Source organism: Vitis vinifera, chromosome 19, assembly GCF_030704535.1.
Source record: "Vitis vinifera cultivar Pinot Noir 40024 chromosome 19, ASM3070453v1".
Lineage (NCBI taxonomy): Eukaryota > Viridiplantae > Streptophyta > Magnoliopsida > Vitales > Vitaceae > Vitis > Vitis vinifera.
Window position 1 is genome coordinate 23,155,763 of NC_081823.1, and position 13,941 is coordinate 23,169,703.

The 13,941-nt window shown below is 27.8% G+C and overlaps 1 protein-coding gene across 1 annotated transcript; it reads right to left on the reverse strand.

Annotated features, from left to right (window-relative positions):
• Positions 1-1,526: 1,526 nt before the first annotated feature.
• On the reverse strand, positions 1,527-2,909 carry LOC100255881 (probable BOI-related E3 ubiquitin-protein ligase 3). Its single transcript, XM_010646684.3, has 3 exons — positions 2,648-2,909; positions 2,259-2,550; positions 1,527-2,170 (listed from the first exon to the last, which is right to left on the reverse strand). Exons 1-3 carry the CDS (start codon positions 2,704-2,706, stop codon positions 1,592-1,594), a joined length of 930 nt encoding a protein of 309 aa, XP_010644986.1. The 5' UTR covers positions 2,707-2,909; the 3' UTR covers positions 1,527-1,591.
• Positions 2,910-13,941: the final 11,032 nt, after the last annotated feature.

The window sequence follows — 13,941 nt, forward strand, 5'->3', positions numbered from 1 at the left end:
GGAAATTTCTCAAAATGTCTTGGAAGATTATATTGTTAAATTTTGGCTAAATATTTGAAAATTGTATCTAGGAAAATTGATTTTACATTTATTTTATTATTCTAGCTGCCAAAATGAGACTCAATCCATGGATTTGAGCAAGATTCAATGGACAAGAGATTAGTTGCTTTCATGGCTTTGCTACCTCTCTCCCCCTTCTAGATTCTCCCTCTTAATTTCAAGCAAGTTATGAAGACCATCCTAAAAGGTCCACAAACTCTAGAAGAATGTGAAGTTGTACAAAAAACTTTAAAAAAAAATAAAAATAAAATTAAATTAAAAAAAATCCCATGGGATGAATCATATAACACAAACTCCAAAAAATCATGTGAAAATGCCAGACTCCATTTCAGGACAAATGAATTACCCAACTGCATCATCCTTTTGCAGGGTTTTGCTACCAAACAATGAAGTCCTTCAAAAAAATAAATAAAAATAAAATGATTAAAATCCCATCTTTTTTCTACTTTAAATCATATTTTTCATTTTTAATTTACTTTAATTATATTTTCATATTTTAATCAATCACATATGATCACATTTTCCATATCTTTATTATAACACTAAGAGGGTATTGTAATGCTTTCATATTATAATGACATTTTCCACCCCTTTATTATAATACTAAGAGGGAGGGGTGGGTTTACTTGATTCACTGAACAAGAGGTTAATTGATAAGGACAAATGACAGGACCATTAGAGAAAAGCACAAGAACAAGGCATTGAGAGCCAAATTTAGCAGGGAGGGCAGAGTCCATGATAGATGCCATCATCCTCCACTTGTCTTCACGCTCTCTCATTTAAAAAAAAACATGGAAGTCATAACGTAATGCGAATAATAAAAAGAAAGCCAGGTAGTGTGTGTGGAGGAGGTAGGATTGAGAAAGTGACAAGAGGAAGAGGCAGCAGCGTGAGTCACCCTCAACCACTTCTCTCCTGTCTCACGCCTTCCTCCTTTTCATGTGTTTTTGTTTGTTTCCTTTCATTGTTATTGAACTTATCTCTTCTTTTTTTATTTTTTTTGTATTATTCCATATTTTACGTGATGTAATATTAGCGAGATGCATGTGACATCGATAATTTTATACTAGAAGAAGATAAACATTTGAAGTTTGTTTGGGGAGAGAGTAAGATAAGTTAAAAGAAGAGAGAGAGTGAAATACGCAATGATGATGATGATGGCGATGCAGGTACAATAGACTTTATGGTACTTGGATTCCTTTTTGCCCGTTTTGGCGCCACTCTCGACATTATATATATATATATAAATAATAAAAAACCACCCATTCTCACGTCGCTTTCTTCTTCTTTCATCTGCGAACTGCCCATTCACCCCACACGAGGTACCCGCATTCGCACAGCGACATTTACGCGAGTCCTACGTGTCGGCTTTTCCGTTTCACTGGTCAGATTCAACCCATTACTGAGATATTTTGTGAGGGAAATTAGAATGAATGAACGAATGAATTGGATTGGAGACAATGAAATGGAAATTTAAATTTACTTTTTTTTTTTTTTTTTTTTTGGAATTGTATTTTGTGAAATATTGTTTCTAAGAGAGGTTAACATGCACACTGGCATTCTTGTTAGATTTACAGATGGGGCAAGTGTGGAGGGTGGAGCCACAGATTGTACACAGACAGAGGTGCCTACACGGCAGCAGTAACACCGACGCCTCCTCCTTCCGGCAGTTTCTGCACCATCTCATGTTCCTGTCATCCATTTCTCTACTCTCTTTCTCTTCATTTTCTCTGTCGCAATCACCGTCGCCGCCGCTTGTGCTCCCGCAGCACGACTCTGCTTCCTCCGCCCACTCCATTTCTATGTACTCTGGGCAGGGGCTGATCCGGCTCTGCCGCTGCTCCGTCTTCACCTGGCTCAGAACTTGCTCCAGATTGTTCCTCAGAGCATTGGCGTTGGCTTCGTTGGTCTGCGCCAAGTCTCGCCATATCTGGTTCTCCTCGCACAGCGATTTCACCCTCTCCTCCAGTGCCCAATTCAATTTCCCGATGTTCTCGATTTCCTCCTCTTTGGCCTTCAGTCTCTTCATCAGAGCCTCCTCCACCGCCGCTATTATTCGCCTCGAATGTCTTTTTCTCCGCTCTTCTATCTCCAACCTCACCCTCTCCATCTGAAAAATATCGAAATAATGAAATTCGCCACCAATTCACCACGACAAAACCAGAAAATTAGAAAATTAGATGTACTCGTATCCATACATGTTGAGAAATGAATCGGTCAATCTCCAACTGCTGCTGTTGGATCTGCAGAGAAATGTCCTGGCCGAGAAAGGAGAAGTTTCCGGGGAAGGACATCATCACGGACTCATCCCTCGCCCGCTTCCTCGCAACCGGAAGATTATACGTGAGGCCACTGTCTGCCTTGGCCGGAGCCGGATCGACGAAGGCTGAACTGTAAAAAGGAACCATCAAATTCTCGGAAACCAGACCTCTCTGCCCAACCTGGCTTCCGTAAACGACGCCGTTTCCATCCAGAGAGCCCATCACTTGTCTGGAAAATCGAAATTTACATCAAAATCAAGAGAGAAAACCAAATAGAAACGAGCAACGTATGCATATATATTCATCCGTGAATGATAATAACATACCTTTTGTTTGGTATGAATTGAGAAGGAAAGAGATTGATACGGCGAGCTTCAACAGCCATGGCGATTGCGCATAGAATGTGAGTTAGAGGTCTTTAATGGGGAGAAGAAAGAGAAATGAAGAAGAGGAAGAAGAAAAGGCATGCAAGGGAGAGAGACAGCGGGGTGGGAAGAGGGTGTAGGGTGGGGTTTATTTAGGGTTTGGTTGAGAGAGAAAAGAAAATAAATACACATACACATAAATATATAAACATATATAAATAAACAAAAATGCTAAACAAAAGGAGACTGATTTTGTTTGTTTGTTTGTTTTTGGGATTTTGTCTAATTTAGAGAGATTCGGTTACCGGAAACGCCCCTCATGCTTTAAGCGACTGAGACTAGCAATCCGCAACCAACAGAGATCCGGTCAGTCCGTAATTTCAGCCAATTTCCAGGGGCTTATTTCGGACTACGACCGCCATGTTCTCCTCCTTCTCACTCCAAAATAAATAATAATAAATAGATAAAAAGTTCTGCCACATCCCAACTGCCGACTGGGGTTGCCACGTAGGCCGAAAGGCACGTGTGTGGGCGAGCATGTGGGAGAGGTGGGCCCCAGGGAGTACAATGTGTGTGGGAGTGGAGGGGTACGGTGTTTCCGGCTGTTTCTTTGGCAGTTTCTGCCTTCTGGACATGCTGGTCGCATGGGAGACGTTACAACTTACACCTCCCATTTTTTAATTATTATTATTTATTTTATTTTATTTAATGTAGTAAATGAGATTGATGAAACTGTAAGATTACGTATTCATTTTTGGATATTAAATTAAATGTTTTTTTTTGTAATTAAAGGCATGTTTCCAGGAAAATCAATACGTTGACTCGTGTGTTAGATAATTTTCTTTTTTTACCTCAATAAAATACAAAATAATTTTAAAAATTACTTTCTTCTAAAATATTTTACATTCTATTATTTTTTCCTTGGATTTTTTTTTCTTTGTTAGTGTTTTGCTTTACTAATATATATATATATATATATATATATAAAAGATAAAAATTAATGTCATTTGATAACTTATTTCGAAAATAATTTTAAAAAATATTTTTTTTTAAATTATTTTTGAAAATTTTTATTTGATTTTTGTAAAATAAAAATATGTTTGGAAATCTAAAGTATTTTTTATTTATTGTAAATATATTTTAAAAATAATTTTTATATTTACTATTTTATTTTTAATTATTTTACTTATTTATTGTAATTATTTCTTAAAAAAATTCTTTAAAAAATAAGTAAAAAAAATTGAAAATAACTAAAAGAAAAATTTTAAAACACCTTGATTTCTGTTTTTGAAAATGAAAAATACAAAATAATTTTTAGTTATCATACTTGTTTTTCATATTTTTTTTGTTTTGGATAACATAAAATTATTTTAAAAAATAATTTATGAACAAACCCTAAATTTTTTCCAATTTGACGGTTAAATCAATGATCCATATAATAACGAAGTTTGAAATTTGTTTAATTTTGACTAAATTTCTTCTAATTGAATCTCACCTCGATTGAGGCTGAATTTTTGGATCCACATTTGACCCTTCTGCCAAGAAAAAATTTTCTCATTTGCACATGTTTATGACTAAAATTAATTAAAAAATAATCCTAAAGCCTGGCTGCTAAGCTTCAATCAAGCCAAAAAGTTGTTGATTATGTTTTAAAATTCAAAATTTTGGAGGAGATTTCTTAGACCAAGTAAACCGATGTCCATGGAAAACCACTTCCCCGACAAACACGTACAAATGAATTTTTCAAGCATTTTCCCGAGAAAATTTATAGGAAATTTATTTTACCGTTGTTTTAATAAATTAGGTGTGGGCCCATATTTATTAGATGTTTCCTCATTCGATGGTGAGATGAAAATAAATAGATAAATCTTGAGCGTATATTTATGTGATTGTCGTAAAACTTAGAGAAATTATGTTAATTTAAGGAGAGAAATGGGTGGATGGCATGACGAGGCGAGGCCTAAGAGCCTGCCCATAATCAATGAGAAGGTTATATTGGTTAGAGTAGGAGACATTTTAATTAGAATAATAATAATAATTCAGAAAATGATGGAATCACATGGGAAAGGAGAGTATTTATTTATAGCATAATTGTGGAGCATGAATCAGGCAGACAAATGGGTTCATTTGCCCCTCTGGCTTACACTTCATTTCCACATTCTCTCAATAAAGCAATGTTGAATTTTTTTTTTTTTTTCATTTTAAAAAAAAATTTGGTGAAATTTCACTTCAATTCATCTTTATTCAAATTAAAGTAAGTAGTGTTTGTATTTTTTTTTTTACTTAATTTTAAATAAAACTTAAAACTAAATAGTATTTAATAATGTTAAACATTAATTTGTTTATTTTTGTAATATCTTATTTTTATTAAGTATTGAAAAGTAAAAAAAAACATAAGTGGTTTGTTTGAAAACTGTTTTCAAAAAGTTTTTTAGAATAATTTTAAAAAATTATTTTATGATGTTTTATAAAATAGAAATATGTTTGAAAACTTAAAATATTTTAACCTATTTTTAAAAATAATTTTTATATGTAATAATTATTTTTTAAAATAATCCTTAAAAATAAGTCAAAATAACATAAAACAATTAAAAGATATTTTTTAAAAACACTTTATTTTTTATTCTTAAGATCATAAAACATAAACAGTTTTTAATTACCAAATATGTTTTTTTGGTTTTTTATTCTGGAGAGCATAAAATTATTTTGGAAAATAGTTACCAAACGACCCTAACATGTTACTTTTTTTATTTAGAAAAAGTCATATATTTTAGTTTTTATAATAAATCATGAAAAAGTGAAAAAAATAAACAACTTAAAATTTGAAAATAAATTGATAAAAAAAAAACACCCTTTAAAATTTACTAAAAAATATTATAAAAAAGAAAAAAAATTAAAAATCCAAAATTCTAGTTTAATTTACCATAGAGATTTATTTTAAAATTTTAAATAAATTAAAATAACATGTGGAAAAATATTAATTTTAAATTTAATTGTTTTTTTTTCATAAATTTAGTAGTATTTTATATTTAGTAAATAAAAATTTTAGAAGAAATTCATTGAAGTAAAGAAAGAAAGAAAGAAAGAGAAGCATGATGAGGAAGAGGATAAAAGGGAGGGTAGGTGAAAGGTGGGGAGATGGATTCTCTATTCACACACTACTCATCATCTTTCACTTTCATCTCTTTCCTTCTTTATTATTATTATTATTTTTTTTTCATAGCTCTATTATTGCTCCCATCAAACACACTTTGGTTTACCCACCACCCAAATCAAAAGATCCCAGACAAAGTAAAGCACACAAAAAAAAGAGGAGGAAATGGATCACAACCCATCTAACATTATGGATTAATTAATGTGGAAAAGGCACTAAATCCGTGGTTAGAGTCAATAAAAAAAGCATAAAAATAGTATTAAATTGGGTAAAAAAAAGAAAAAAGAAAAAAGAAAAGAAAGAAAGAGGTAGATGGATGGATGGAGATGGGGGGAGGATCATGTGTCTTTGTGCTTCCCCTCTTTTATGAGCAAGTGAAGGCACCTTGACTTGTGGGGGGGCTTTTCTTTATCCTCTTTTCCCTTTCATTCAACTTAAAGTTGATTGCATATTTTTCAATGTACACAAGGTGATTTCTGCCCTCTTTTTCCTCCACTTACAGAAACGGGGAATCTCCCCTTTTTTATGTAGTTACATAAACGGAGAATCCCCCTTTCATCAGTCAGATGCATGAGTCTGACATGTTCAAAAGTATGAGATTCCCAAGAGAGAGATGGTGAGATAATGAATGAGGTTTTACTCTAATTTTTATTTTTTGATCATTTTTATACCACAAACGATGTTATATCGAGAGGTAATTTCTCGGGTTTTTAGTATATTTAACAGTATTTATCATTTAATAGCGATTTAATCATGTTGGGAAGTAACTAGATCACATTTGAAACGAATAAAAGAAATGAAAATAGAGAAGAAAAAAAAAAAACAAAGAATCTTTGAGAAAGAAGAGCGAAGTAGGCATAGTAAAAAGTAGGTTTATAGAAATGTGGGGGGGATGAATGAGATTCCCAAAGGGGGAGTGATGGTGAGAGAATGAATGAGGTTCTCCACACCACACTACAGCAAAAGCCAAAATGAAGCAAACAACACTTGGGTACTTCTGTGTGTCCTTTTTTTATCTTTTTTTTCAAATTATTGGGAAGGGGATATTGAAAGTGGGTGTGACTAGTTAATGTGGAAGTCCCATTCACTATCATTATTTCTTGTATTGGAAACATACCTTACTTGTAGGGAGGACACTTATAAGGGAGGGCAGCTTTTGATTTGTAGGTCTCTCTCTCTGCCCATATTTTGACTGTTAGGTTGAGACTTTGTTCACAAACAGCAATCACATTGACAGGGTGTGTAGGTCCAATCACTCTGTCTTCTACATTCTTCCTTCATCTTTTAGCTTTTCCATCCTTTACCATATCATATCTTTGTATGGATAAATGTATTTTACTAATATATGTGAAGGCAAAGTATTTCCTTTTTTTTAGTAATTGGATTTGGTAACAATTGTTTCAATATCTATACCAAACCATCTCTCTAATATAATAAAGGCTATTCCAAAGTACCCACACCAAATTCTTGACAATATATGTACATAGAGTAATGATATTAATATTTATTATTTAATGACTTAAGTTGAATTTAAGTTAAATTTTACTTAAATTACTGACTTAAAATTTATTATTTAATTCTTATTTTAAGTATTATAAATGTTTGATAAAATTAACTTAAAACTTATTTTAAATCATCAAAGTAATATATTTGTCCTCATAAATTATAATCAGGAGAAATGAGGTCAAGTAACAATAAAGATTATGGAATAATCAATAATATCGTGGAGGTAAATAGGGCAAATGAGGGTAAAAAGATAAAATGAAGATGTAGACTTAATAATAAATTAATTGTTTTTACTTATCATTTAAAGTTGTTTTTAATTTTAAGTCATATCATTAAGTTATTTTACCAAACATATTTAATGACTTAAATTAAGTTATTAAGTTACTTTAAATTATTAAGTTGAGTTATAGTCATGTTTTAGATTCGATTAAGTTTTTGTTTAAAATAAACAATATTTACACGGATAAGAATAAGTCATTATGCTCTAAAAAAAATACTTTTATAACTTATAAAATACAAATTCAACTACCGCTTTAAATGATTTTTAAAGTTTTTTGAAATGATTTTTAAAATCTTATTAAATACATAATTTTTATAAATAAAAATATTTCAATATTGGTTAGCACTTCTAATCCTTTTTAAATGGGTATTAAAGCATTTCTCAAATGTGAACAAATTACTTCTAATTAATAAATGATTACCTTTCTACTTGGTCAAGATATACCTTAAATATGCAATGCAAAATACTCTTTTAATAAATTTAGTGACAAGGAAACAACCTATATTTATATAATTTTTTCTTAATATCCAATTAAATTTATTTTATTTTTACCATATATTTAGAGCCCGTTTGGCAGTGATTTTTAAAAGTGTTTCTACCCTTAAAAACATTTTTAAGTGTTTTTGGGATGAAAATAAAGTGTTTGGTAAATTTTAAAAAACACTTTTGAAAATCTGGAAAAACACTTGAAGTGATTTTTAGAGAATCACTTGACAGGTGTTTTTTTAAAAAAAACACTTCAATTTTTTTGAAATATTCCAAAAATGCCCCCCAGTGATTCCCAATATCTTTCTTCCCTTTCGTTCATATCTCTCTCCTTTATTATTATTTTTAATTAGAAAAATCTTTTTTTTTTTAGAAATTAATAGGTGGTCATATATTGTTTTACTTTTAAAATTATCTTTTATTCAATGTTTTTTTTTTTATTGATTTAGATGTTTTTTGTAAATATTTTTTAAAATTTTAGTATAGTGATAAAAAAATTATTATTTTTAATTAGAAAAGTCTTTTTTTTTTTTTAGAAATTAATAGGTATATATTGTTTTAATTTTAAAATTATCTTTTATTCAATGTTATTTTTTTAGTGATTTAGATGTTTTTTCATTAATAAAAAGTTTTTTTGTTTATCATACCATTTTTTTTAATTAAAATTGTATGTCCTTTTTGGTAATTTATTAATATTAAAAGTGTTTTTATATTTATACAATATATTATCAAAAACACTTTAGAATCATTTTTTCTGATTATCATAAAAGTGTTTTTCACATAAACACTATAGTAGAAAACACTTCAAATAAAAACACTTCCACTAGAATCACTACCAAACAGGCTCTTAGTGTAAAGAAATCAAATAGGAATGATAGGGGTTTTTTTATATACTCATATAAAAAAAATTATAAAATAAGAACCTAAGTTTATAAAAATACAAATTTTAAACAATTATCTAAAAATAATTAACATTTCATGTACTTTTTTATCAAATGTACTACCTTTAACCATTCAGGTACTATCATTAAATGATATAGGTACTACCTTTAATCATCTTAAATATTACCTTTAATCTATGTGTACATGAAACTTGAATTATTTTTAGAATGTTCATATTTTGTAATTATTTTTATATGAATATATGAAAACATATTTTTTTTCTATGTCCATTTAAAGTACGTTTGATAATGATTTTATGAAGTATTTCTAGTTTTTTTAATACTTAAAATTTTTTATCTTTCAAGTATTAAAAAATTAGAAACACTTTCCAAAATTACTGTCAAATATACTCTTAGATTTCTTTTATCTTTGTCATATATTAGGGCATAGAAAACAATTGGTCATGATATAAGCTAATTCATGGTTTAAAAAAAATGTGGACAAGAAAATATGAAATGAAAAATGGGTTTGGGGTTAATGAAAATTTTCTAGGGCTTGAAAGTGAATAACTTTTTAAATAATTTCAAATATAAATTTATTTTATATTTTTTTTTAAGAAAAATAAAAAGAGATATTTTTCTTTTTCATAAAAGGATCGAAAATTGACTATATGTTAAAAATATATGATATAATTATATTATTGGGCTTGATACTTTTTATAATCTAAATTCATTTGATAATAATTTATATTTAGTGAGCTAAAGGCCAAAACTATCAATTCATACAAATTTGTTTTTTGTTCCCCTTTTTCAAATATCAAATGATAAAGATAACCTTATCTTCTCAATGTTTTAGTTAATATTATCATTGCATTTATCCTTAAAAAGGAAATATAATTAATATTCTTAGATAATAGATTCCAAAAATAACCTCTTTTTTCAAATAAAAAATATTTTTTATTTTTTATTTCTTGCTTTTTCCCAACTTACAATTTATATAAGGGAGTGTTTGGAGTATTGAAATTGGATAAGCAAAAAGTAAGTTCATTTTATTTCTCATTTATTATTATATGTAGATTAGTTAATATAACAAGAATATGAATCGAAACTTCATTCCCGTGGAATTCAAAACTTATGCAATGTTTAGTAATTGTTTTTAAAAGTGGTTTTTTAGAACAATTTTTGAAAATTATTTTTTGATTATCTATCAAATAAATGTCTTTGAGAACCATATATTTTTTTTAAGTTTCTATATTTTAAAATATGTTTTAAAAATAATTTATATATATATATTTAATAATTCTCTATATTTGTATAATTATTTTTTAAAATAGCATTTAAAGAACAAATGAAAATAACTAAAAAAATGTTTTCTGAAAACACCATATTTTTTATTCTTAAAAAAAAAAAATTGTTTTCTAATTGTCAAACGTATTTTTTTAAAAATAAAAAATAAAAAACTATTTTTAAAAGCAATTACCAAACAAACCCTTACTCTTTTTAAGATTTTGATTCATTTATTACATGTAGTAATTTGAATAACTTTCCATCTAATTTTCATTTCCATCTCTACTTTCCAAACACACCTGATTTTGATTTAAATAAATTTAATCCATAGAGGGCTAGCCTTCAACCCTATTCTCATGTCACCCACATGATTGATAGACAATCAAATTTGGACCTAAGCCAAAGACAAATCATGGAAAGAAAACACAATTCATGTTTATGAAGTTTGGAGAACGTCATTTTCACAATATGTAATGTGTGAAACCAAACACAACCCCACTTGTATTTCACATGTTTGATGTGTTTTTCAAGTGGGCAACCAAATTATTGCCATCTTGACGGTTTTTCTTCATTTAAATTTTTTTTTTAATGTTTTTCCTTTAAGCCTAAAAAGGATGAAATCAATTCATTTACTTATTATTAACATAATCATAGCTTTATTTGACCTCCACCTCCCCTCAATCTAATACTACAAATCAAGAATGTGATGGATATTTTGAAAGTTTTATGATAATTAATTAGAAGACTTGGGCTCTCAATTATTGAATTATTAAATTATTGAATCATAGTCTAATTTTGACTTATTTGAGATTTGAAACCAAAGTAGGAGCATAGATAAGATGCTAAAGGTAATGGGACACGTAATGCATGTGGAATTTGGTAGGTGTGACATTTATTTAATTTGGGTGCATACATTATGGGCATTTGATGTAACATATGATCAAATGTGTATCAAGGAAAAAAAAATGTAATTATTGTGATGGTAAACAAAGAAGAGAGTGTTTAAGTCTTTTCATAAGTGACAAATGATAAATATTTTATTCATTTAAGCGAATCAAATTTATTATATTTTTATTAGATGCGTCTAAAAATCTTTATGTCACTCATGGTCGGTTTGACTCTTAAAAAGTTTGATGAAAATCATGAGAGAAAAAATAGATTAAAAGATAACAGAAAAATAAAAAATAAATGAGGGTTTAGTAAAACTTAATATTTTCTGCTTAATGATATAAGTTGATTTTAAGTTAAATTGTTATCAAATATGTGTTTGGTAAACTAACTTAATAACTTAAAAGTGACTTAATAAATTAATTTAAGTTATTAAGTAGGTGTGACATTTAATTTGGATGCATACATTATGGGCATTGTGATGTAACATATGATCAAATGTGTATGAAGGAAAAAAAAAAATGTAATTATTGTGATGGTAAACAAAGAAGAGAGTGTTCAAGTCTTTTCATAAGTGACAAATGATTTTTTTTTTTTTATTTAAGCGAATCAAATTTATTATACTTTTATTAGATGCGTCTAAAAATCTTTATGTCACTTATGGTCGGTTTGACTCTTAAAAAGTTTGATGAAAATCATGAGAGAAAAATAGATTAAAAGATAACAGAAAAATAAAAATTAAATGAGGGTTTAGTAAAACTTAATATTTTCTACTTAATGACATAAATTGATTTTAAGTTAAATTGTTATTAAGTATGTGTTTGATAAACTAACTTAATAACTTAAAGCGATATAATAAATTGATTTAAGTTATTAAGTAGGTGTGACATTTATTTAATTTGGGTGCATACATTATGGGCATTGTGATGTAACACATGATCAAATGTGTATGAAGGAAAACAAAATTGCAATTATTGTGATGGTAGACAAAGAAGAGGGTGTTTAAGTCTTTTCCTAAGTGAAAATGATAATTTGTTTATTGAAGTAAATAAAATTTATTATACTTTTATTAAGATATGTCTAAAAAACTTTGTCACTCATAGTCGGTTTGAATCTTAAAAAGTTTGAAGAAAATCATGAGAGAGGAAAATAGATTAAAAGAAAAAAGAAAAAGAAGGAATAAATGAGGATTTGGTAAAATTTAATATTTTCTACTTAATGATAGAAGTTGATTTTAAGTTGTATTGTTATTATGTAGGTGTTTGTTAAACTAACTTAATAATTTAATAACTTAATTTAATTCATTAAATAAGTTAAGTATGTTTGGTAAAATAACTTAATAATATGACTTAAAATAAAAAATAACTTTACATAATAAGTAATATGACTTAAAATAAATAAATAAACAACTTTAAATAATAAGTAAAAACAATTAACTTATTCTTAAGTTCATATTTTCATTTTCTTACCCTAATTACCTTTACAATTTTCTTTGTTACTCCACGACCTCCTCTATTACTTGACCTCTTTTGCTTAATTATAATTTATGAAGATAAATATATGAATTTAATGATTTAGAATAAGTTTTAAGTTAATTTTATAAAAAAAAACCTTAATACTTAAAGTAAAAAATAAGTAATAAGTTTTAAATCCACAACTTAAATATAATTTAATTTAAAATCAACTTGAGTCATTAAGTAATAATTATTAAGTTTTATCGAACACCCTTAATTCACTTAAAACTTATTACTTATTTTTTATTTTAAGTATTAAAGTTGCTTGGTAAAGTTAAATAAAAATTTATTCTTAACCATTCAATTGACATATCCACCCTTATTAATTTAAACTAGTAATTATATTTTTATTAATCTTAAGCAACAAATTTATTTATTAAATATTCATATTTAAAGTATTGTAGATACATAAGATGACTAAAAAAAATATTTACTTTTTATGAACATAATATCATAGTTGTAAAATATACTCTCATTAAACATAAGTAAATAAGGTAAAAAAGATTTTAAATTAAAAATAAGATAATTATTTTAACTTAATACTTAAAGTTATTTTTTTATTTTAAAGTTAAGATATTAAATTATTTTATTAAGTATGCTTAATTTACTTAATGACTTAAATTAAACTATTAAATTATATTAATTCATTAAATTGATTTACCAAACATCCTCTAGATACGAAACTCAAAGTTTAAACCCTTTGGACCGATATTATAATACAAACAAATGAGATGTAAGTGCAACCAAACAAGAGTTATATTCAAATAAATGAAACTTAGAGTGTGTTTGACAGTATTATGAGAAGTATTTCTAGTCTTTCTAATACTTGAAAAATAAAAATTTTCAAGTATTATAAAAGACTAGAAACACTTTTCAGAATCACTACCAAACGCACTTTTAGAGTGCTTTTGACATTAATTTTAGAAAATATTTTTAGTCTTTGTAATACTTAAATAATAAAAAAATTTAAATATTAGAAAGTTAAAACTGCTTCCTAAAATTACTACTGCCAAACGGGCTCCTAATCAAGATACAAACAATTGAAACTATTTTTATTTTTTACTATATGGTAATGGTTAATCTGATTGACCACCACTTTTCCATATCCAACCGAAAAACTACCACTTTTTTGCACCACAGAGATAGAATGACCATTTTTCAAACACCCTCTTGGTTAAAAAAATCCATTCAAGAACCACTCATTTTGATTTTGAATTTTTTTTTCCCCTTTTGGTAAGACTATACATGTTGCACTCGGA

Excerpts from the sequence above, each read along its gene's own strand:
- LOC100255881 (XM_010646684.3), bottom strand. The coding sequence starts at position 2,706 with ATGGCTGTTGAAGCTCGCCGTATCAATCTCTTTCCTTCTCAATTCATA. Across the intron at positions 2,551-2,647 it reads CAATTCATACCAAACAAAAG|ACAAGTGATGGGCTCTCTGG; the intron begins GTATGTTATTAT and ends TCGATTTTCCAG. Across the intron at positions 2,171-2,258 it reads ACCGATTCATTTCTCAACAT|ATGGAGAGGGTGAGGTTGGA; the intron begins GTATGGATACGA and ends GATATTTTTCAG.